Source organism: Lupinus angustifolius, chromosome LG12, assembly GCF_001865875.1.
Source record: "Lupinus angustifolius cultivar Tanjil chromosome LG12, LupAngTanjil_v1.0, whole genome shotgun sequence".
In the NCBI taxonomy this organism is placed as follows: Eukaryota; Viridiplantae; Streptophyta; class Magnoliopsida; order Fabales; family Fabaceae; genus Lupinus; species Lupinus angustifolius.
Window position 1 is genome coordinate 8,315,333 of NC_032020.1, and position 24,941 is coordinate 8,340,273.

The 24,941-nt window shown below is 29.4% G+C and overlaps 3 protein-coding genes and 1 non-coding gene across 6 annotated transcripts; 1 reads left to right on the plus strand and 3 right to left on the minus strand.

Annotated features, from left to right (window-relative positions):
• LOC109362119 (1-Cys peroxiredoxin) lies at positions 1,778-3,414 on the minus strand. The gene is made up of 4 exons (XM_019607699.1): positions 3,204-3,414; positions 2,942-3,090; positions 2,373-2,516; positions 1,778-2,226 (listed from the first exon to the last, which is right to left on the minus strand). Exons 1-4 carry the CDS (start codon positions 3,319-3,321, stop codon positions 1,981-1,983), a joined length of 657 nt encoding a protein of 218 aa, XP_019463244.1. The 5' UTR covers positions 3,322-3,414; the 3' UTR covers positions 1,778-1,980.
• On the minus strand, positions 10,390-10,998 carry LOC109362031 (RING-H2 finger protein ATL74-like). The gene has a single exon (XM_019607606.1). It carries the CDS (start codon positions 10,895-10,897, stop codon positions 10,397-10,399), a length of 501 nt encoding a protein of 166 aa, XP_019463151.1. The 5' UTR covers positions 10,898-10,998; the 3' UTR covers positions 10,390-10,396.
• On the plus strand, positions 19,131-22,712 carry LOC109362831 (lysM domain-containing GPI-anchored protein 2-like). Of its 3 annotated transcripts, none has more exons than XM_019608862.1 (6): positions 19,131-19,476; positions 19,618-19,790; positions 20,553-20,802; positions 21,669-21,789; positions 21,997-22,190; positions 22,391-22,712. In XM_019608862.1, the coding sequence occupies exons 1-6, from the start codon at positions 19,242-19,244 to the stop codon at positions 22,519-22,521; spliced, it is 1,104 nt and encodes a 367-aa protein (XP_019464407.1). In that variant the 5' UTR covers positions 19,131-19,241; the 3' UTR covers positions 22,522-22,712. The 3 variants fall into 3 exon arrangements, with proteins under 3 accessions (XP_019464407.1, XP_019464409.1, XP_019464408.1); XM_019608864.1 differs by having other exon boundaries at positions 19,132-19,476; positions 22,403-22,712; XM_019608863.1 differs by having other exon boundaries at positions 19,135-19,476; positions 22,400-22,712.
• Positions 24,657-24,728, minus strand: TRNAG-UCC. Its single transcript has one exon. It is a non-coding gene; the product is annotated as a tRNA-Gly (tRNA).

The window sequence follows — 24,941 nt, forward strand, 5'->3', positions numbered from 1 at the left end:
AATTATATAATTCTCTCATTTACCTTACCATGTACTAAATTCGTTATGATTCAGGTACATCATAAAGCATGTATCATAAAGTTAACTATGATTTGAAGTTTGTTGATTTGTTCCATTGCTCTGACTAGAGAATATCTACTTTATAGAGGCAAGCCAAGTTTATCAGTTTCTCTGCAGTTTCATGAAGGGAATGTGTATATAATACTTGCCTAAAATGCCTTATAGGGCAACAAATGCAGAAATGTTTGTTACTCAAAGTTCTCAGATTTAATTTTTCAAAATTTCACTTCGACCATAGAGCTAGTTAGAATGAGAAAATATGGACTTCATATAGTAACTATAATTGGCCTCCAATGTAAGCAGCACTGATCATTGAAGTTTGGAAATTTTGAGGCATAGTCAAATGTTTGGTAAAGAAAGAAGTGAAAATCTACAAACACAGAATTATACATAAACCATAGGGCAATGGAATAAGTGATAGCTTTTGCTATTGAAGTAGGCCATTGTTATTCAAGGGTAATTAATAATTAAGCCTTGATTCTAAGCCTCCTAATTGGGGCCATGGCAGTGATCATGGAATTGTTTGGAAACTTTTAAGGCATATGCAAGAGTTCAATAAATAAAAAAGACAATCTGAAGTATATAAACTTAAACAATGTGCCTGGTGACCCAAAAATTTATGTGTTACAAATGTCATGCATTGAAATTCATGGGAATAAGTAAACCTTTATTTTAAGTCCTTTGTTAATGTGGACCTGCCCTGGTTATGTGAAGAGGCTGTATCTTATGTTCTGGTTTGGAATTTATGACAGCAATCAAGTATCATTTTTATTACATCAAGCACCCTTGATCCTGATAAAAGAGACCAAGTAGAGGGAGAAGTGAAGATTGTAATTAATAAAGAGAAGCACTTGAGTAATTGAATTCATTGTCATTACCACAAAACAATATATATATAATCTTTGAATTTGTCATTATGATTGTCTATAGTCTATACTAATCTATTTTACAAAATTTCACTACTATACTGAGATTATTCATTTGAGAAGTTATATGTTGGAAGACATCTTCGCTGCAAGGAATTGTGAGAGATGATCGTATCCAAACTCTTCCTCAAATTTGATTGCAGGAAGTAGAACAAGGCAAAGTTCTCAAATTTGAGAAGAAAGTGTCTATGTAGTAATGCTTGAGGTTGCAAATGACTTATGTAGAATGTGAAGGCAAGAGGGTGTTTTATATATAGATTTGAAGGGACTCATGCAACCCAATTCAAAGAGAAATGATTATTGAATGGGGTTAAAGGAAGGAGGCATGCAGAAGAAAGATCACATGGTATTGTCTTAGAGATCCCTTTCAATCAAGTTTTAACAATTTGTATAAGAGTGCAAACCCACCACCTTGGCCTTGCAATAGAATGAAAAAACTTACAAAAACAATCTTGTTCTTATTGTTTTTTAAATTGTACCATCAGAAAATGAACTTTAACCTATAAAACTAATGAAACATAACTTATTTGACCTACATTAACTCACTCAGACCACTGTGTATCAATCTTGCATTCAGAAGTCGTAACCATTAGCCTACATTAATTCCACTACAAAAGATGGTAGTATTTTTCTTTACAAATCCATGTCATAGTGTCTTAAGTTACTTGATTGCTAATTTACCCTTTCTCCATTGTCTTTATTATTTGCATTTAACAAATAACATGCTTAAGGAAAAAAAGGAACCAATTTAAAAGTGGAGGAACAAACTAGTTTAAACTAAAACTTCATAGTTTAAGCTTTGTATACAGCATGGAAACCATAGACATGAAGTTCAAAGTTAACAAAAGGATACATTAGGTGTATATTATACTTCACATTATATACTATAATATATAACATGACAAAAAGCCTACACATAAAAGAGTACTTAAACTATACATATATAGTTTAATTATGATAGTTGGCATTGATTTGCCCTCAAGTAGTAACCACATCAAACTTTAACAAAACGCAAATACTCCTTCTTTGATGGAAGATCCTTAGTCTCAAATCCTTGAGGGAACATCTCTTTGGCTTGTTCATTGGTCACATCAGGTGAAATGACAACTTTCTCCCCTGGCTTCCAGTTTGCTGGGGTTGCAACCTTGAACTTTGATGCCTTCTGAAGAGACTCTACTACCCTTAGCACTTCATCCATGTTCCTTCCAGTAGTTGCTGGGTACAGAAAACTCAGCTTTATCTACAAGAAATAACCAATTAACATATTAGCTTAGATTAACTTATTTTGTATATGAAATATTTGACAATAAATTGTATTGACTGTATATAAATCGTGCATAAATATTATGCTCATTAATTTATTATATGGTAAAGGAAAATTAGTACCTTCTTATCTGGGCCCACAATATGAAGAGCCCTAGAGGGTAGGTTACCAGTGGAGTCTTTTTCATCAGGATCAACCATGTTAAGTTGCTTGATGATCTCTCTTTTGGGATCAGAGATTATTGGAAAGTTTACCTTAGCACCTGGCTGCATGCAACAACGAAAACAACCCTAGATCCTCAAAAATCATTGATTTATTGAATGTTAACTTCATAGTTTTTTTGTGAACTTCTTTAGTAGACATATTATATAACTCTGATAGTCTATCATTTTTGTTTCCAAATCAAACGATCTATCATTGTTATTTAATTTACTTTGCAAAGTTCTTTTTGATCAATGGTTATAAAGCATCTTAATGCTTGCTCATCAATGTTTATAGTTCCATAATGAAAATCATATGATTAATGCTTATAAAGTATGTTAATCAATGATCATAAGTACGTGTTAATAAGGTACAAGAAAAAAGTGACCTAAAATAATCATTACTAAATATAAAATTTATCACACACATAGAAGTGAATAAAGTGCTTAACAAATCAAAATAAGAACCATGAAAACAGTGAGAAACTTACAGTGTAGGCTTCAATGTCTTTGATCCACTCATTGTGGGTTTTCAAGTCATCACATGACAAACCCAATAGCTTCACACCTCTTTGATAAAACTCTGAGGAATACTTTGCCATTTGACCAAGTTCAGTGGTACAAACCGGTGTAAAATCACCTAATCATGCATGGAAAAAACTAAGAATAAGAAACATTTAAGGAACCAAATGAAACCATCAACATAACAACTCAAATAGTGCAAAAAAAGCTATGATAGATATTGAGAATTACCAGGGTGAGAAAAGAGAATGGTCCAGCTATCAGTACAAAAGTTGTGAAGGTTGATTTTGCCATTAGTGGATTCAACTTCAAGGTTAGGAATTGTGTCTCCAATGGTAAGGCCTGGCATTTTCGATAGTAGTTAGAAGATGAAGTACAAAGAGGTGATTTCTGATTTTGAAACTACAAGTTTTGTTTCTGAATTTAAGGTTGTGTTATTGTGTAAGTTTATAAAGAAAAAGAGCACTACTTGCATGAAGAGAACGTGGCTTGAAGAGAAGTTGACATGTTGATTGTGCTATTCCTTGCATGTTATTCAAGTCTCACTTACCTCCACGTACCCATATACATTTGACTTTTTGTTTTCACCAAAAATAGTGATAATAATAATCTAATTTTCAATATATTAGAATTACAATATGACCAAAAAGTTAGAGGTTTAATTCAATTCTTGTGAATGATACTTATTGAAAGAGATTATCACAAACTCTGAAAGAAATTAATTTCTCACCCAAAATATATTGTTGATAATACAAAAAAATTCCTTCTACTTTTTTTCATTTTTCTTCATAAAAACATGGTATGTGTTTCATTCTAATTATTAATGCTGTCTTTTTGTTAACAATTTTTCACATAAAAACTTACAAGTTTCATTTAAGTTGTTGTATGCTTTTTAGGGTACATGTAGGGATCAAATCTCTAATATAATCACTTATTCAATTGTGTTGATGTTGTTGTGATTGTTTTTTTAGTGAAAACTAATGTCTTCAAAGTTTAGAATATTTTTGAATGTGATGGGTTAGTTTAAGAATAGTTTTAGATATTGGTTTAATCATAAAATAACTATAATTATTTCAAAAAGTCTAGAAGCCAAACTTTTTACATAATTTTTGCAAACAAAAACAAAAACCCAAGTTTGTCACTTTATCAACTAAACAAAATAGTATTATTCTTTCATCTTCTCAATCAAAATCCCCTAGCTTCGCCTATAAACACTATCTATACCGTATACAAAAGAAAAAACATGGTGTAACTTCTATTATAGTGTAATTTTTACTTCCTATTTTGTCCTTTATATTATTTAATTTTTACAAAAAACCATATAATTTTAATTAACCACTATCAACACATTAATTAATTACATCTCTCACCTTAGACTAAACATTATCATAAACACTCAAACTTTATAATATAAAGTAAAACGAATACAAAAAATATATTCTAATTGTAAAAAATAAAATATATAAAAATTAAATATGTAATAATACAATATTGACCGGCGGGCACGAAGTACCTATACACTAATGATAATAACCATAATAATAATTGTTCTAATAATGCTTCGATGTAGTGGATACTTCATATGGTTGGATATAATATTTTGGTAGAGAAAAAATTAAAGCGAGATAATAATACTTTATTAGATGGTTGGATATAATATAGGAAAATAATATTATATGAAGTAAATAGATTTGAACAATAGATTAAACAGAATAGACAAAATCTAATATAGTTGATAGATATGAATAAATTTAAAAACATGTTCATATTTAAGTGATCCATTAAACATAATACCAAGTGTACTAATAAGGTTTTGATTTGGTTGGATATAATATTTTAGTATAATATATATGTATTATTAGTGTAAATATTTATACACGCTCAATATATTATCTATATTCATTGATATTACTTTTTATGAAGAGTCAAAATAATTAAATATAAATGATAGATGATACAATCATAACATATAAAATTCATACATTGTTGATGCATACATTTTTTTCTCATAATTGGTAGTGAAAAAATCATTTTTAAGATTGAAGTAACTCACATACCTTCACTATGAAATTTTAGTTGGCATCTCAATATAGTTGTGTTTTGTTTATGGAAATTATAAAAATAATATATATAATTAATGCACTCCTAATTTTATTTATTGGTGGTAAAAATTGCCAAAATCAAAATACTACCTGTGTAATATTAATAGCAGATTGTAATTTAAAACATCAGTGGAATTTTGAACAAATAATGTCAACAATTGTCCTAATTAAAGAGGAAAAGAATAGAAAAAATTTATGTAAAAAATGATGCTATCAGTTATCACATATGAAAAAGTGATAGTTTGATTTTTTTAAAATTAGTTTTATTTCTATTGGATTTTTGTTATAATCGAAACACCTAGTAAATTTTAATCTCCACAGAAAGGGGAGTGGAATTTGATCTAGTTATAAGAAAGTGAAAGAACAGCAAGACTCAAGCTATGAAAAGCTTGAAGAAAGAACACAGCAAAAGAAAGAATATGGCAAAAGAAAAGATAGAATGAACTTTAAATAGTACCTGTTATTATTGATGAAAGATAAAAGTACAATTGAATTGATTATATATTGAAGGAATGCTGACTCATATTTATATGAGAAAATAAAGTTACCTAATCCTAAATAACAAAGTAATTATAACAAACAAAATATGGCTAAGTTGCTTAACAAGATATTTCCCTAGACTTCCTTGGTGATGTGCATCAGTAATATAAATGTTTGGTGTATTAAAAGTATTGTGACAGTCTTGGACAGTTGGTATGATGTTATGGTTAATTGCCTTTGGTCATGTTCCTTGATCAATAGGCTTTGTGCTTTGTTCCTCAGTTTGATCGTTGGCTGGCTTTGTTCTTTGTTGGTCAACCTGTATAGTATTTTGGTATGTTTGGTTTGTGTGGACAGTGGGTGAATTATGCTGCTCTAATACTAGTTCCATAATTGCCAATAACTGCTCTTAATAAATATTTAATATTTCATGAGGGGGATTTGGTGATTAATATATTCTGTACTGTATTTAAAACGATATATATATGTCCCCGAAAAAACAATATATACTCCAACAATTTACATGTTTTAAATTTCTTTAAATGTTTTAATTTTTTTTAGAAATTCAATATATATTTTATTTTATTTTTAATCATAGTATTATTTATTATTATTCATTCTTCACATCATATTTCTTCATTTTTTAATGTATATGAATTTTAAATATAGTTATTACAATCACATTATTATATTACTTAATAATTTCTTAAATTATACCCCATATGGTCATTAACAAGAAAGACACATTGTAATATTTATGTAATGATAATTTAACGATTTAAAAATAATCAATATATTATTCATCTTGGGATAATAAAAAATCCAAGTCGTATTAGTAAAAAGTTTTCGTAATAATAACTTGTAGGTGAGAATGAGTTTTAAGATATTTGTCAATTGATTAGTTGCATATTTATAAAATTATTTTTAATTAAATATTATATATGTATTTTAAGATTATATCTTATCTATTATATTATTATTTTATAATAAATTTAGTGATTGGATTATAATCATAAATTATTTTATATATATATATATATCCTTATTATTCATCTAATAGTTATATTTATATACCATTTCTTATAAAATATAAATAAATAGTTAAAAATGAAAACTCTTGTGTACTCATTGATAATGCTACTCATCCGCATGATACTTATAAATAATGTAGATATGAGTACATGAAGAATTTTGTTTGACCTTGTTATTGTTCACATATTCATCATTTATTTGTATTAGTTATATTTAAAAGGTGAATGATACAATAATTTTTATAGTCTCTATACATTTTTTCTCATCAAGGAAATAAAGGGAGGGAATATATTCCAAAAACAAATAGACTACAGAGGAAATCCATCCCACACAAAGTGATGGGAACAATGTGGCTTTATCGTACATTTGAATTTGTCGGATAGAGAATGCATTTAGAAAGGAATATGCTTATTTATGCAAATTCTGTAAGAGATATTTTGAGTACAATCTCATGTGCCAAAATCTTGTGGCACCAGTTATATTTTACCAACTAAATTTAATTAAACACATAATATCTTAATCCCCTTTACAATGCTAACATTGTCTTTTCAACTATGCTTTGCTTTTTACGCCCCCCACTTTATAGGGACTATAAACTCCTATATATCTAACATTGTTTGTCTTTTTAGTAGAAAAATTAAAACTTTAGAATTAATGGTCCAAAATACATTAGTTAAATATATATCTACTGATATATGAGTCATAAATATCACTACTTCATCTAATACACTCGATTCACATAAAAGTTTTGTACATTATTACAATTTGAATTTATTTAAGAGAATTGATTGTATATCATAAAATAGTTTCTCAATAGTGTGGAGTGGGAGTGATAATGATATATAAATTCAAATTTGATTCAATTTAGGTCTTGTTTGGGAGTATGATTTTGAAGGGGAGGGAAAGAATAATTTTGGAAAGTTTTCCCTTTGTTTGGTAGTTGAATGAAGAAGAGAGGAGGTTTTGGAGGGTTTCTCCATGTGTCTATTTTTGAAGTTCTCTCAGGCTTTGTTTGGGAGTCAGGAGGGAAAAGGAATGAGAGAGATCAAAGAGGGAGGAATGGAAGGAAAAATGAAGGAAATCATCTCCCTTGTTTGGGAGTATGAAAGTTAGATGAAAGAGGATAAACTAATAATAATATAAGAATATTTTTTATTTTCCCTTAACAATTAGAAATGAACAATAATATGTAATTATATTTTATTACTAAACATATTTATCTATTTTGACATTTTATCTCCAAAAAAACCCAAATTGGGGGAACTTTAAAAATAAACACATGGAAGGTTTTGGAGGGTTTGAGAAACCCTTCAAAACCTTCCCCTCTCCTTGATCCAACTCCCAAATAAGGGGAAGACTTTCGAAAGTCATCCCTTCCCTTCTCTTCCCCTCCAAAACCTCACTCCCAAACAAGGCCTCAGGTTTTGTTTGGGAGTTATGAGAGAAAGGGAAGGAGAGGGATCAAAGGGTTAGGAAATGGGAAGAAAAAAGGAAGAAAATAATCTCTCTTGTTTGGGAGTATGAAATTTAGACAAATGAAAGTAAACTAATGATAATGCATGTAAGAATATTTTTTATTTTCCCTTTAAAAATCTAATTAACAATGAGAAATGGACAATAATGTATAAATAGTACTAAAAATATTTAACTATTTTGACATTTTATCTCCAAAAAACTCCAAATTTAGGGAACTTTAAAGTTAGATACATGGAGGGTTTTGGAGGATTTGAGAAACCCTCCAAAACCTTCACCTTCCTTCATCCAACTCCTAAACAAGGTGAAAGTTTTTCAAAGTCATCCATTCTCTCCACTTCCCCTCTAAAACCTCATTTCCAAACAAAGCCTAAATTTCATACTCCCAAACAAGGGAGAGTATTTCCTTCATTTTCCCTTCCTCCTTCCCTTTTCTAACCCTTTGATCTTTCTTCTTTTCTTTCCCTCCTAACTCCCAAACAAAGCCTTAGGATTATTTGATAAATAAGTAAAATCAAAAGAGTGCTCTAGAATGAAATTCAACCATGTTTGAGATAGGGTTAACCCAACTAACCTAAAGCTAAACTAGCATGAGTTCGGTTCGGTGGGTGTTTATTGGCCCCAAGGAGTACACAAACTAAAAATATGGTTGAACATGGATTGGATAAGGCTTATCTCTTACCCGACCCTAAATGTTAATCAGATTATTTTTTTCGAACCCAGACCTGGTTCTAGACTTGAAGCTAACTCGATCCTAAATGTCAACTGGTTTAACCTATGAATCTGAACTCGACCCTATATCTGATTAAATATAATGCATATATCCTTTAGATAAAGTCTTCTCAATATGATTTAGTATTATGGATATATAATTTGACATATGAAATTATATGTGTATATATATTGTTAAGCAAGTATATATGATGAAAAATTATAGAATGAATGATATTTTCGACCAAAGAGATATCATTACTTTGTACACAATTGAATAGAGACACATACAAACATAATGAGTGAGTAATCATGGGACAGGCTCGGACAAGGGCATATCTGTCCCCTATCCGACCCTAAATATTGACTATATCTAAATTTTAAACACGAACACGACTCTAGACCCGATCCTATTTGTGATCAATCATGATCGAGCTAAGCCAGGTGAATAAAATAATCGGGCCAAGTCAGGTGAGCGGGTAAGGTCGAATCATGTTCACCCTTACTAAATAATGCATCACCCAAATAAAGCAATCTCTTACCTATGCAAGTGTTCAATAATCAAGTTTCCAAGTATGAATGATATCACACAAAAGTGGAAGCCTAACAGGGTGAAGAAAATCAATAGCTATTGGATAAGCTTGTCCAAACTCTTCCTTTAATTTTCTCACCCTTTGTCTCCCATCATGCCATTGTTACAACTTTCTTACACTGGCTGTGTAGTGGCCAAATCACTTTTGCACTACCAACAATAATTGTGTCATTCCCCCCACCAAACTAATTTATTTTCCATGAAGTTTGGCCTACAAATTTAGCATCCTCAATCACAACAATGTATGAATTAGCTTCTTACAAGTTTCATTGATATAAATTTATGAATGACATCCCAATGATGCTGATGGAGATTGTTAGACACTTCCATTTTAGTGTATACATTATATTATATGTGCATGACCTATAATATTTACCACAGATGTTGATGTACATTGTTAGGCATCTTCATGTTAATATATATATATATATATATATGAATTATATGTAAAGAGTATATGTGCAAATGATCAAACTCGTTTATTTAGCTAAATAAACAAATCCATAATGTTGAGTAATGCTTTATTATCTACATGACCATAGTTCAGGCCTATAGTAATAATGGTTGAAATTTGTAAATTATTTATGTAATAAATTTTAAATATAAAATATAAAATTATGCTTTCTTTGTAGCTTCATTTGACCTTCTAAACATTAAATTAATATACTAAAAATGTATCAAACATAAATTAATAAAGTGGGAAAATTACAATTCATGGAATATATATTTGAGTCAAACAAATTAAACCCAAATTTCATATTTTAATAAACATTTAAATTCAATTCATTTAAATTAATGAGTCAAGTTGATTCGGATGACACGAGTCATCACTTAACATAGCTAGCAACAACATGACAATGATAATGCGAATCTAAGCTTGCCAAATCATCACATAACACATAAGATAGATAAAGTATTATATATCAAATTCTTAAACTTTAAAAGAATCAAAATAGTCCAAAAAATTTATAACGACTTATCATAAAATCAGTCTGATTTACAATTCGAAAAACTTATTCAAGCCCTAATTTCAATCATGCTGGTAGAATGGAGTGAGGTAAATCATTAGACCTGATAAGGTGCCTACAAGTAGGACAAGAAGAATGAGAGAGCAACCACTTGTCAATGCAAACCACATGGAAAGAGTGATTGCACATTGGAAGGAACCTTATTTGGTCCCCATCAAAGAATTCAGCTAAACAAATAGCACAATTAGAGGGTGATGATGAAGATGGAGACCCAGAATTGCTATAAGTTGATGTTGGCAAAGCTACCATTTCTTTCTTCTTAAGCCCAGAATTAAGCCTTCTAGATGCAATCCATTGCATAGGTTCAGTGAATACACGACTAGCACATTGAAATACACATTGTAACATAGTGTTAAGGCCAAGAGCACAAAGAAAGGCACATAATATGGCTGCCACAAGAACCATCCAATCAAAGCCTGAATGTTCTTGAGGGTGGTGGTTATAATTATCATGTAGTGTGCTTATGGTGGGGCTAAGGGTTGGTGTGGGAGAGTGAGATTCAGCCATGGTGATGGAGAATTGATGAGGAAATTATTTGGTGCATAAAGAAAATGGGAAAAATTTAGAGGGTGACACATAGGTAGAAGAGAAAATAATACAAAGGGAATGTATTGTGGTCAAAGATACATGAGTGCTTAAATAGAAATGCTAGAAAAGGGAATTTTTTTTATAAACAATGTTAATGTTGTTAGATATATTTGAGTAGATAATAGGATTTAGTTAGTTTAATTTTATTTGAATTTGCATATAGTTTATGTTTATCATGTTGAATATTATTTAGATTATTATCATATTAATGTTTGTAACAGTTTTTGTCTATATAATAAATTATTTGGACTCATTCATATTTGAGATTGACAATTCTTTACATCATAAATTTCTATGTGATATCTTATTTCCAAGTGATTATAATATTGAGTTCTCTATCCACTGATGGTCATTTTAGTGGTGTTTTTCCTCCCATTAACGAATTATATATGTTTGTGGTGATTTTTTTCCATCGACGACTATCCTAGTGGTGATCATACCAATGATTTCTTTATCCACATGCGATCATTCCAGTGATATATTTTCTCTAAATGATGTATTATGTCACTAATGAATTCTTTTCATATCGATGGTGATATTATGTGTTGATTATACCTCCAATTTTGTAGTGACAACATATCACTAATGATTTTGTCAAATCATATAATTAGTTGTTTATTTCCATTTCTGAAATGAATTATTTGTAATAGTTGAGGAGATGTATTAGATATATTTGGATTGATAAAGTATCATCCCATCCAGAATTTAATTAGTTTTATTATATTTGAGTTTACCTATAATTTATGTTTATCTTATTATTTATTATAATAAATTAATTGGGTTCACTTATATTTGAATTTGATCATTCTTTACCATCATAAAATTTTACTAATATTAAGAGAGTCAATCTTATTGGAGTTGGTGTAATATTAAAATGATAAAACTTTATTACAAAGTATTTATTGCAATAAATAAGATCAAGATAAATAGTTTATTAATTTTTGTTGGCTGATATGATGTACATGGGTTTGGTTTAAATATAAATCCTCTTTTTAAAATATGTATATAGATAAGAAAATAAATGGGTGAAAGATTATAAAATTATATATTGATTGCAATATTATTTTCCCACAATAAGTAAATTAAAAATAGTCTCTTCCTTCACATCTTATATTATATAATAACCAATGGACGTTGGTTCAAGCGATACATGTTTGATTCCTTTTAAGTATGGTATCAGGTTCGAGTCTTATGGATGGAAAAAATGTCTGCTGGGAGATTTAGCCAATGTCCGCTGGGAGATTTAGCCAATGTCCGCTGGGAGAGTTAGCTTCACGTACTTGTGGATGTTTCTAGCTCGGACATAATTGCCTCCAATGCGAAAATATCTATGGGATACCAAAAAAAATCTTATATTATATAATTCTATACTAATGATAATGAAATAAAAAGAATAATAATAAATATAAAATATTTAAAAAATTAATCAACATGTGACTGAGGTAATATAATAAAAGGTAATATAATAAAGGATATAATCGGATAACATCTCTATTAAGAAATTAGTGGCAAGCGTGGATATATGGGACATGCTTACTTGATAATCCACTGCCACTGGTCTTCCTTTTTGTTTGTGCGCTTCAAAGGAATAAAAAAGCAAGCCATATATCTTTCTCTTTCATCCTTCCTCTCTCCAATCATTTCAATATTGTCTTGAGTTTATTTCTTATGTTCACTATCTATTAATTAAATAGAGTTATGCAATTAAAAAATATCTAATTCATTTTTTTATTAAAAATGATTTTTTTTGTAAGTTAGGAATATCTCTTGACTCAATGAGTATTCCTTTCTAGGTTCATTCTACCTCTATTAACAATATTGTTTTCAGAAATTGAATCTTAATCTTTAATATTATATGATACATCAAATATCCTTCAAAAACGTATGGAAATTGATTTTTATACATTTTATTTTACCCTTTTTTCTCTTTTTAAATGCAATTGTCTTCATTTCTAAACTTCTCTGAATTTAATTTATATTAGTCAATTCCAACACCAACCTTGAACTTTGATGTGATGGAACTCATAAATGATTTAATCCACTAGCATGTCTATCTTTTTTCTTCCTTTCCCTTTCATCATGAAAGGCACGTAGCTAAGTTTATTTCCACAAAAGGCGCCGCATCGGGACGCTAGCAAATTGTAGGACAATATAGGTTAACTTTTATTACTTACTCAATTCTAAATAATAATTGAGTTAATTTTGAAGTGAGAGCGGATTTTATATAGGAAGACTTATACAACTTTAAATATTAATTTGTAAAACTTTTGAACTCTAATCTAGCCATAACTCTAATAAATATGAGTATTTTCTATACAAATTTTCTTAACATTATTTATTATCATATTTTTTATGTATATAAAGAATCAATATTTTGTGAAATTATGTTGGTAAAAAAATATTATTAAAATATAGCATTGTATCATTAAATATGTTGCTAAAATTAAATACATTATTTATCATGAGCTAAAAAATGTCACTATTTTATATACAATTGAAAATATATATACATAAACACAAGTTAGACATGAACAAACATTGAGTTGGGATAAATAATGAATAAACTTTTATTCGATTCTCAGTATTGATTTTGTCTAATTTTTTAATTTAATCTTTGCCCTAAGCTAGATGAAAATCGACTATACTTAAAATTAGTTGAGATGTTTGTCACGCTAATCTAAATGTTTCTGTCTAGCTTTCAAAATTTTGTTTCACTAATAACAATATCTTTTTGTTGACATTGTAGGCAGAGGTAACTCCTAGTCAGTGGCAGATCTTGGTCAAAATTTTAGGAGGGACAATAATATTTAATTATAATTTATAATTAAAATTAATTGAATAATGAAAATATAAAGAAACATAGGATGAGATTAGAGATAAAATTTTCAACTATTTCTTTTTTAATATAATTCATTATGTTGTTAGCAAGAAATTAATCTTCTATGTTATTATGTAATTTTGTTTAGTTAATTTTATTGCGAAAATGATATTTATATAGTAGTTGAACCACAATAGATAAAATAAGATGAATTACTTGATAATGCAAGATATGACTAACAACATATGGTAGAAAATTTTCAAAATTAAATGGCTAAAGAGACCAAGAATAAAATGTTGACATTGTGATCTCAAACTAATCTTCATTGCTCAATGAATAGAAATTTTCGATAAAAAAATATATTATCAATATTAAATGACATATAAGTATCATTAAGATATATATATTATTAGTACATACAATAATTTCTTTTAGTAAGTGTAAAATGATTATGAACTTAAATGAAGTCATGTTATTATAAGCAACATTAACATTTAAACGTGTAAGAAAATTTGATCTATTATGTTAATTTTTAAAAGAACCACACAAGTTGCATGATATTTATTTATCAAACTATAAATTAAAGAAATATGTGAGTTCCAATTAGTATATTCTTAAAGACATCATTGTTGTGTAGGTAAATGGAGTACATCTACTCCAAAAGTGTGTAAAACTCTATGTGTCACATTTTATAATTACGTATTTTTTCTGACCAAACACAACAAATGATATATAGAGTGACACACTTTATAAAATAATAGATGTGTTCATGAAGAAAAAAAGTAAAACAAAGTATTTAATAAAATTTAAAAAAAAATCTAGGGGGCAGCTGCCCCCACATGTCCCTTCCAAGGTCCGCCCATGCTCCTAGTGCTTAAATTGATTTGATTTACACTATTTTTAATTAAAGACTTGGACTGGAATTATTGAGACAGTGTGTATTAGTGTATTATAAAGGAGAATGCTTAAACTTTAGGAGTTAGGATCCACAAATTGGGTCAATTAGAGTAATAAGCATTAGTATTAAAAAAAGTAATTATATTAGTATTGATCAGGATATTTTATGTATAAATAATAATGTGAATTATTTAGTTAACAAAAAAACTATGTAAATTAATATAAGAATCAAATATGTTATATGACACTTTTTAATAGGAGTTTAAAATCTGTATACTGATAGTATAAATTTTTGTACACTGTCAGCATATCATCACCATTGATTTATAATACTTTTGTTTAAAAGTCAATGATAACTAACATATAAATGGTGGAGATTTGTTGACAATGTATACATACTAAATCATTTTATTAATGTGATTACTCTCTTTTATATACTTGTGTTCTGATCACGTATTTTATATTTATACTTCTATACTATATATAAAGGAAAAATATGGTATAATTACTATCATGATATAATTTTACTATTTTGTCATTAACAATTTTTAATTTTTACCAAAAACAATATAATCATATATAGTCACTACCAATATATTAACTACTATCTCACTTTAGTTTGACCATTTATATTATATATACTATATATAAAGGAAAAATATTATGTAACCTATGATGTAATTTTAGTTTTCTTATTTTATCTTTAATACTTTAATTTCTAAAAAATCATATAATCGTATATGACCACTATCAATACTAGTATGTACAGGCACTTCGTGCCTGCCGGCAAATATTATGTGAAACTATATATTCAAATTTTATATATTTCATCTTTTTGAATTAAAATGTGTTTGTTGTGTTTGGTGTACTTTATATTATATTTTTGTGTGTTTATGATAATGTTTAATTTAAGGTGAGATATGTAGTTGATTAATGTATTGGTGGTAGTTGTTTAGGATTATATAGTTTTTTTGTAAAAATTAAATAATGTTAAGGGCAATATAGAAAATGAAAATTACACCATGAGGGAAGTTATTTCAAGTTTTGGCTTTATATATAGTATAGATATAGATAGATAGTATAGATCACCATCTCACCTCACAAAATAAAAATGTAAGTCAACCTGCATGAACGCTACACTAGTTTTATATAAATCATATATATAAAATATAACTGAATATTAACTGTATTGAATCTGTTATTTTTTTATTAGAAAATAACACCGATTTCTTTTTTATATATAAAACATATCACTTTATTTTATTGACTGCGGTATCAATAAAAAGGGATGAATATCCGCTATGAAACAGGTCTGTCCCTTAATGTTTAGGGCGGCCCAATATAATAACAAATAAACCAGATAAAATAACAAAATAATGTTAGACCAAGCCCATATAACAAACAAAATTAAAACTAATAGAGTAAATTATACTGACAACCCTGAGTTTTAGTGAAATTAAATAAATTACCCCTTATTTTTTCTACACCTACACAAACATCAACTAGTTTTTATACTTTTGTTACACTGATCACCTCTACATAAGAAATAAATGTAATATTTTAAACATAAAATGTGATAAATGCAATTAAGTTAAACAAAACATGATATATTGTGTAGACAAGTCTAAATAATATACAAATCAATGTATCTTTATTATTTTTGCTTACAAAATGGATCAACAATTCTAAAGAAACGAACCAAAAATAATAAAGAAATATTGACTCATATATTATTTGGACTTGTCTCCACAATATATCATGTTTTGTTTAACTTAATTGCGTTTATCACATTTTTTGTTTAAAATATTACACTTATTTCTTATGTAGGGTGGTCAGTGTAACGAAAGTATAAAAATTAGGGGAGGTTTGTGTAAGTGTAAAAAAGTGAAGGATAATTTATATAATTTCACTAAAACTCAAGAGATATCAATGTAATTTAATCAAACTAATATTACTAGAAAAGATACCACATAAATTTTCAAGACTTTAATATTTATACTCAGTTTAAAGTTTTTAAACAATCAAAATATCATTTATAATTTATGTATGTCACTCTATTTAACACATCAACAGTAATACTTAATACATTGATAATATAAAAATTATCTTACATTGTCAATACATAAATATTAAACTCATTTAGTAATAATTTATTTAATTAAATAATCCCACAATGATGTTCACAAAATATCATTTTCATATTTATCTTAAAATCTTGCAAACTCACACAACTCCACGTGTCTTCTCATGCATTTCTTAATTTTTATATTAATCCCAGAATTGATCATTTATTCAATCAACTCTTGCAATTTTTCCAAAATCATATCACCCTTTCCCCATTATGTAGGTAAAGTGCTAAAAAAGTTTGACCCATAACAACTTATTATTATATATTTACAACCAACATGGCTTATTGCAATACCATCAACAAAATGTATCTACTAATGTAAGACCCTATCAAATTGTAAGATAGATCAAAATATTAAATGTTCAATTTTTAAGAGTGATGTTTGTTAACAATATAGTCACACATTCCAAAAAAGATTATCTCGTACTCACATGATTAAGATATCTTGATTATTAAAACAAAAAAAAGATTAACAACATATCATGTCTAATTGTTTTACATTATTCTCTTTATGTTTTACTTTTCTTCCCTGGATTAACCATAAACCATGCTAGATTCCTAGTGGTGTAGTGCAAGCGCGTTTTAGTCTCTATCTTGAATTTTATATGCCCGTTTCATTTTGTCTAACCTGCAGTTACTAAAGAATCAATGACTTATTCACCTAAAAATAAAATAATCAAAGTTGTGATAAATACAAGAGCGACCTCTCTATTTCAACTTTAGTTTAACCCTTCATCATGGCTTCAACTCTCCCTTTATGAAATTTCTAAGTTATTTCCTATGTAGACTATGGCAAAGAAGAGTCTTGCTATTTAGACTGAAATTAAGGTCCATTATGTTTCATTAGTATAGTGGAATCTTGCAACTTTTGACAAAGACTGAAGAAAAATGTGCAGTCAACACCCATGTGATATACATCTCATCGAAAAGGACATGTGGAGAAATATTATTAAAATAAATCCACATACTCGTATAATAAAAAAATATTAACGGACATGATTTTAAATTATTTTTTAATAAAATAATTTTAAAATTATCAAAACTTTTATGTAATATTGAACTTTCTAATATTATTGAAGATCTAAACTCGGATAAAATACTATTTATAAAGAGTGGGCATGCTCAACCACAAGATTAATTAGGCATACTTGCATAGTTTCAATATGATAGTAGTTAGACTCATCATGATGATGGGTTACTTGAACATTTATATTTTTGTAAATTTCACTCTCCATATATTATCTTAAGAATGACATATGTATTATGATAGTCCAACGTCAGAACATTATGACCAAAATACTAAATGATATATTAATTAATTTTAATACATACAAATTTATATTAATAATTTTTGTAACTTTTTTATATAAGAGTTCAAAATCTACGTACTATTAGTATAAAGTTTTTTACATTGTCAACATACCACTCAATTGATTTATATTACTTTTGTTTGAGAGTCAATGATCGTTACATATAAAATGAATGATAAGTGATTTACTAACCGTATAAAAAAACATTTACGTTGTTAGTATACACATATTAAATCTTTTATATAAATATATCCGTCATAGTGGGCCTAGTCTCAAGTTGATGACTATGTTTGGTAAAACACATTGAAGATTTAGTTAAAATCGACCAAAACTAATTGAATAGTTGGTTGAATGCTGAATTTTTTACTTAAATGTCAAAAAGTCATTTGAAATTAGAATCTAATGTGGTTTTGATAAAAAGTAGTTGAAAATTGTAAAATGATAAGTGTATTTAGCAATGTGCTAAAGAAAATTATAAGCCCGTTACTAATCTTATTTGACCAAAATAAGTATATAGCCTTATTTGATTAGAAATAATTGATAAGCTTATTAAAGTGAATGATTTTTATAAACTCTGTTTTATCAAACACCTTACTTTACTAGCCTTTACCCGATAACTTTTTAGCCTTCAACTTAGAATTCTTCATCTTAAGTCAGATTTATGAAATAGTTTAACTGTCTTCTGAAATTGGACTTCTAAATCCGAACTTCCTTTTCAAAAATTTATTTTAATCTTCTCTCAGATACAACAATAACTAAGAATTTCACTTCTTGTAGCACAATATTAAGAAGATAAGCATACAAGTTAGACATGCAGGAATGCTAAAATAACAGGAAAAATTAAAATTATCAACACTCATTCTTTTCAGACTTGAAGAGCCAAAGTCAAAGTCAATGTTAAAGTCTTTAGCCCTCAATCATAATTTATTACTTAATTTTCAGCCCTCACTACACGGTGACTATGTTCAAACCTGAAAAAACTAAGACCCCAAATTTAGATTCCCACTTTCATTTCACAGTACAATACCCCACAGATATATATAATATCTCTTTCTCTAAACTCTAGGACACACAAAACAAAACAAGAAGAAGAAAAAAAGAAGAAAAGAAATGGGTTTGGTTAAATTAGCTGCAATCATATTCACAGTGATAGCTGTTCTGTGCTCATCAACACAGGCTCAACCAGAAGCCAAGTTCAAGTGTTCAACAACAGATGTCACGTGTCATTCACTGATTGACTACAAGAACCCCAACGGCACCACCCTGCGCCACATCCAAACACTCTTCAACGTTAAACACCTCCAAGACATCCTCGGCGCTAACAACTTACCCACCAACACCACAGGTACAAACAAAATCTTATCATTACTTACATAAAATTAATGTTATGTTTCTATTCGGTTATTCGGAATGACCGAAAGAGTTTATAAGTAGAAAAGACTAACAATTATATTAGGATGTTAATTATATATGTTTGTGACCGTAGGTAACTATAGTGTGAGTCCAAACGAGGCAATCAAGGTTCCCTTCCCGTGCAAGTGCAACAATGGCACGGGTCTATCGAACCATGTTCCGGTCTACACTATCAAAGCCGGTGATGGTTTATACGACATAGCAACCACCACTTTTGCAGGCTTGGTCAAGTTCCCTCAGATCCAGGTTAATACCATATTTCAATTTTTTTAATTAAGAGTAATTATTTTAATTATTATAAGTCAGCAATAATCATCCTAGTTAGTTACTTTCATCAAGTAAAGTCACATAATTGAGTGATTAATAGAGAGATTATCCTATGTTAGTCTAGTAGTATAAGGCACTGCTAAATCATAAAAAAACCAAATAGTCAAAGATAGTAACATTTGTTGGAAGAAGTGACCACACATTCTGAAAAAATTAGTTCCTTACTATAAGGTGACGAAATATCCTTAATAATACCAAAAAATAAAGATATTATATTATAATAATATATAATAATTATGAATGAAAGAAAGGAGGAACATAAGAAACATTTTTGTTGTTTAAGTAAATTCATTGTATTTTTTTTATTTTTTATAGAATTCTTATTTTTATTGTATTTGATAGATATGAATATATTATATATATAATTTTATTATAATTTTAGATATTAATTAATAGTAATAAATTAGGAATTTTAAACAAAAATAAGTCAAATAAAGTCAGACCCCAAAAACACTTCTTTAATTTGAACTTAGCCTCTTAAAAATAAAATAAAATCATTCTGAAATAAAAAACTGAACAAATCTAATCATAGTTTCATACAATATCTTATCTTAATTGAATTGTATATAATGATTAATAATGTCAGTTTAATTAAACTTCTACATCTATGCATATTAAAATCCTACAATTTAATAGTGATATTACAGTCATAATTTTAATATGTGTGAATACATTATATAGGAGGTTAATAATATACCGGATGAGAATAAGATAATAGTTGGGGATAAGTTGTGGATCCCTTTGCCATGTAGCTGTGATGAGGTGGGTGGGGAGAGTGTGGTGCATTATGGGCACCTTGTGGAGTCAGGGAATAGTGTTGAAGGGATTGCTGACAAGTATGGCACTACACAACAAGTACTTCTAACTCTCAATGGCATTTCTGACCCCAAGACCCTTCAGGCTGGTCAAGTTCTTGATGTTCCCCTCAAAGGTATTCATCTATTCACTCAATTTCTCCAATTCTCCCTTTTTGTTTCCTTAATCACTTATCCAAATAGTGTTCTATTTCGCGACTAATGTTATTTTTTGTTTTTAATTTTTTATTTATTCAAGTGATATCTTATTGATATGAGACAGAAAATGAGATAATCTTAAAAACATATAATCTTTGTTCATTGCTCTTCCCTTTTTTTCTTTGTTGCTTATCAGACATTTCTTGTTAATTTCGTAATTAAGGTGATAATAATGTTTATTAATTTAATTTTTCATGTATGGTGTTTAATTACAATGTCAATTGTTCATATACCCTTATATTTCTATTTTTTAAATAGTTATTTCAAGGTACAAAGACATGTATATTTTATTTGATGTAGTTCTATTGGTACAGAGGATCCAGTTTGTGAGAGATAACATTGAAATCTTCCATTTCTCATCCAAAACTCAACATGAGAACTGCAATAATGTGTGTAGTAAATGTGCCGTATCCCTAGTTCCCCACCACCCACTTGGCACTTGAACCTATCCTTAATTGAGTCAACAAAACTCCATATCATCACAGCTATCATATTATGGCTTAAACTATACATATCATTATAACATCATTCGATTCATGTAGTTGTTCTATGTAGTGGAACTCAAGCTGATTATTGGTAGTTGGTTATTTCAAAGAGTTTCCTTCATTAAATTTTTGTGAACTTATTAATCAAAGTAGTGGAGACAATACATATACGTCAACTTTTAACTATTACTAGCTAATCAAGTAGAACCAAGTGTTAGATTCTGCAATTGCTGTTTATACTTATGTATGATTATGTAGTTGGACTTCACTGATTTTGTTACTTACTTGTATTGTACCAGCTTGTTCTTCAAATGTGAGAAATGACTCATTGGATTTTCCTTTGCTTGTTGCAAATGCTACTTACATCTATACTGCTAATAACTGCGTCAAGTGCAAGTGTGATTCCAGCAACAACAATATGTTAGTACTGAGTACCTTCCATTGTTATTTAATTTGGACAAATTCTTAGCTACATATATCAATTAACTTTTCTTGCTACTAGATCACTCTTTAATTTTTTTCCATATGGTAATGGTCATTTGTCGCATTCTTCAATGAAAATATGGTAATGGTTACTCTTTAACTTTTCTTGTTAATGCATCATTCTCTAATTTGTGTTGTGTTTAGATTACAATGTGAGCCATCATCACAATTCAAACCAACAAAATGGTCCATTTGCCCCTCTACGCAATGTTCGAGCAACTTATTCATTGGCAACATTACGTCTTCAGATTCCTGCAATAGCACAACCTGTGACTATGCTGGTTATACCTCGAAAAACATCTCTACAGTTCTTGCAACTCACTCCACTTGTGCTGCAGGTTAGTGCAAATTGGACTCTGTTATTTGTATAAAAGGGTTATGAAAGAGGGAGAGAAATGCTTGACATTAATATTGTGTTAGTATAATTAACGACATTAGGTGCGTTTGGAAGTTTTTTTAGCTAATTCTAGCACTTAATTATGTCATTTACCTTACAACACTCTTTGTAGCAGCTAATAATATGCTTTCTTTCTGATTGTTTTACCAGTAGCACCAAGTGGTTCAGATCCAGGGTCAGGAGCATCAAGGAGCAGCACCTTGCGAGTTTGGGTTTGGAGTAACCTTTTCATTGTCATTCACTTCATCCTCTTTTCTGTATATCTTTTTTAGTAAAACAATCAGAAGTCATGTTTATTCTTATTTGCTTTCCTTTTTATGGATGATTCCACTGTGATTTTCTTGGTTAAGGTAAATTGTTTCGTGATGGAGGGTGGCCGCAACTGAACCCTTTTTTTGTTCCTTTACAACATTTGTAACTGTAACATGTTTGGAAGTATAAGAGTAATATATGATTTTGAACTTCTCTATGTGTATCATTTAGCCACACTCGCCAAGACCCAGGCTAGCCGAGAAAGCTCTATGGTCCAGGCCAATGAACCACAACGTTCACACTCGTGCCATGCCTACTCAATAGGTTTTGTGGCTAGAGGGTCGCAATTTCGACTTCCTTAAGGCAACAACAGAAGCTTTTGTTTTATGGTAACAGCTTATTGAGTAATAATAGTTGTCAACATGCTTCTAAACTCTAAATGCTTATGTTTATTGTTCTTGCAGCTCTGAATTTAGTAACACCTTTCAGTGGAGATGTTCATACTTAAATTTTTCCTTTCTTACTAACAAGTCCTTCTATTAAAGAATGAACCAATTCTTATGTTCTTCTATTATAACTGGTAGAAATTTCACTTCCAAAGTAATCTAAATAATTTTTATGTAAGTCAAACAAATGCTGCAAGTAAAATGAGAAACAAACATTACAAAACAATGTCACATTCCTTATTCAAAACAGAGGAGAAAGCAAAGCAACATGGAACCAACTTGCAATGAATTAATCTACATACTCCAATATGCTCAATACATTGACCACAATTATAGCATCTACACCATCCTTTTCTTTCCACCAATTCTCCAAACAAAACATCATTCCTACTGAGTTGTCCACTCTCTTCACACCTATACCCTGCATGCCAAGGAATCTGGCACTTGAAGCAGAAGTAGTGCTTGCAATTGAGACAATTCACTTTCTTCACATACTTAGCTTTTCCTTGGCGTTCATCGATAACCAAGGCGAGCAGCGTTGATTTGGGCAATAAGAACGGTATTCGAACTTCAAAATAGTTGAAGTGCAAAGAGTATCACACCAGTTATCAAACAAATGTATGGAGATGATTGACTTGCAAAACAAAGGGTTTAACAGTTGCTTGCGGTTCAAGGCAGGATATGGGAAGTTCCCTATGTTCTCTTCCATCTTTGCTTTGTAAGAAATATGCCTCTTGTGACATGAATTGATATATTATTTCATTGTTTCATGACATAACTCTTGGATGAAGAGTCATCAATGAAATGTTAAGACTCTTGGAAAAGAACCTATATATAGTGTTTGATGGAAGCACTATACTAACAAGAAAAAGGATCATAAACATTGTCCCTATCTCTGCCCATAAAGATTGCTCTATCAGCCATCACTTAAGGAAGAGCATAGTAAGAACGGGAAGGAGATAGAAAAGTTACTCTATAAACCAAGAACACCAAACAACAAGTAAATGGAGGATCGAATTGCCATGGGGAAAGGTTAGTAATCTATAACTATTCTTATGGATGTGAAAACTATGATTTCTTAAGATCCATTTATACATTTTATACATGACTTCAAATAAAGTTTTCATGCTTCTATGTACTTAACAATGCAGTCCAAGCAAAAGGGGTGCACACAGTGGCTATTGTTATTGAAAACCTTGTCGGCAGATAAGGGCTCGATGCAAATCTCGCATGTTGGCAATGCGGCTTGGTTTTGATTGACAATGCCCTCCTCATTCACATCCCTATATCTATGGAGTTGCAGTGAGGTAACTACCCATGTTTTAATTTCTGATATGTAAGAACAGAATATAACATTTTGAAAATCAAATAGCTGCTATAATGTTGAGCAATTCTTGGTAACCTTTGCGCATGTAGTAATCAATGTTACTTATCATTAGGTTGTTCATATCCAAAGCATGATACATGTTGTAACCATAAAAAATGAGAAACACCCAAAATTCAAATATCAGAAGGGTTAAAAAGGAGCATATAATATGCATAAAAGTAGCAATGACTAAAACGATGACAATGTTGTGGAAAACAGTAAACAATACTTCTAGTGTTACAAGTGTTAATTTTTTTTATATTTTACGTCCTTTGTGAAATTAAGTGTTAAAAGGTGTATTGTGTACCAAAAAAATACCAAATAAAAAAAAGTAAGAAAAAGATGCGTTTGCCGGGAGTCGAACCCGGGTCTATTGCTTGGAAGGCAATTATCCTAACCGTTGGACTACAAACGCTTGTTGTTATAATGTTACAAAAGATAGTTATATTAATAATCTATGGTGGAAATAGTGATTAAAGTCTGAATCTTTCAGTAAGAAAATGTTAAAGTGCAGACTTTAAATTTATTGTTCGTGGTTGATATACAAAAATGTAATACTATATTCTTCTTGAGTACTTTTATTTACGGTTATCACCTAATGAATATCATACAACTTATTTCCACCCAT

Excerpts from the sequence above, each read along its gene's own strand:
- LOC109362119 (XM_019607699.1), bottom strand. The coding sequence starts at position 3,321 with ATGCCAGGCCTTACCATTGGAGACACAATTCCTAACCTTGAAGTTGAA. Across the intron at positions 3,091-3,203 it reads CATTCTCTTTTCTCACCCTG|GTGATTTTACACCGGTTTGT; the intron begins GTAATTCTCAAT and ends ATGCATGATTAG. Across the intron at positions 2,517-2,941 it reads AAGACATTGAAGCCTACACT|CCAGGTGCTAAGGTAAACTT; the intron begins GTAAGTTTCTCA and ends TGTTGCATGCAG.
- LOC109362031 (XM_019607606.1), bottom strand. The coding sequence starts at position 10,897 with ATGGCTGAATCTCACTCTCCCACACCAACCCTTAGCCCCACCATAAGC.
- LOC109362831 (XM_019608862.1), top strand. The coding sequence starts at position 19,242 with ATGGGTTTGGTTAAATTAGCTGCAATCATATTCACAGTGATAGCTGTT. Across the intron at positions 19,791-20,552 it reads TCAAGTTCCCTCAGATCCAG|GAGGTTAATAATATACCGGA; the intron begins GTTAATACCATA and ends TACATTATATAG. Across the intron at positions 20,803-21,668 it reads TCTTGATGTTCCCCTCAAAG|CTTGTTCTTCAAATGTGAGA; the intron begins GTATTCATCTAT and ends GTATTGTACCAG.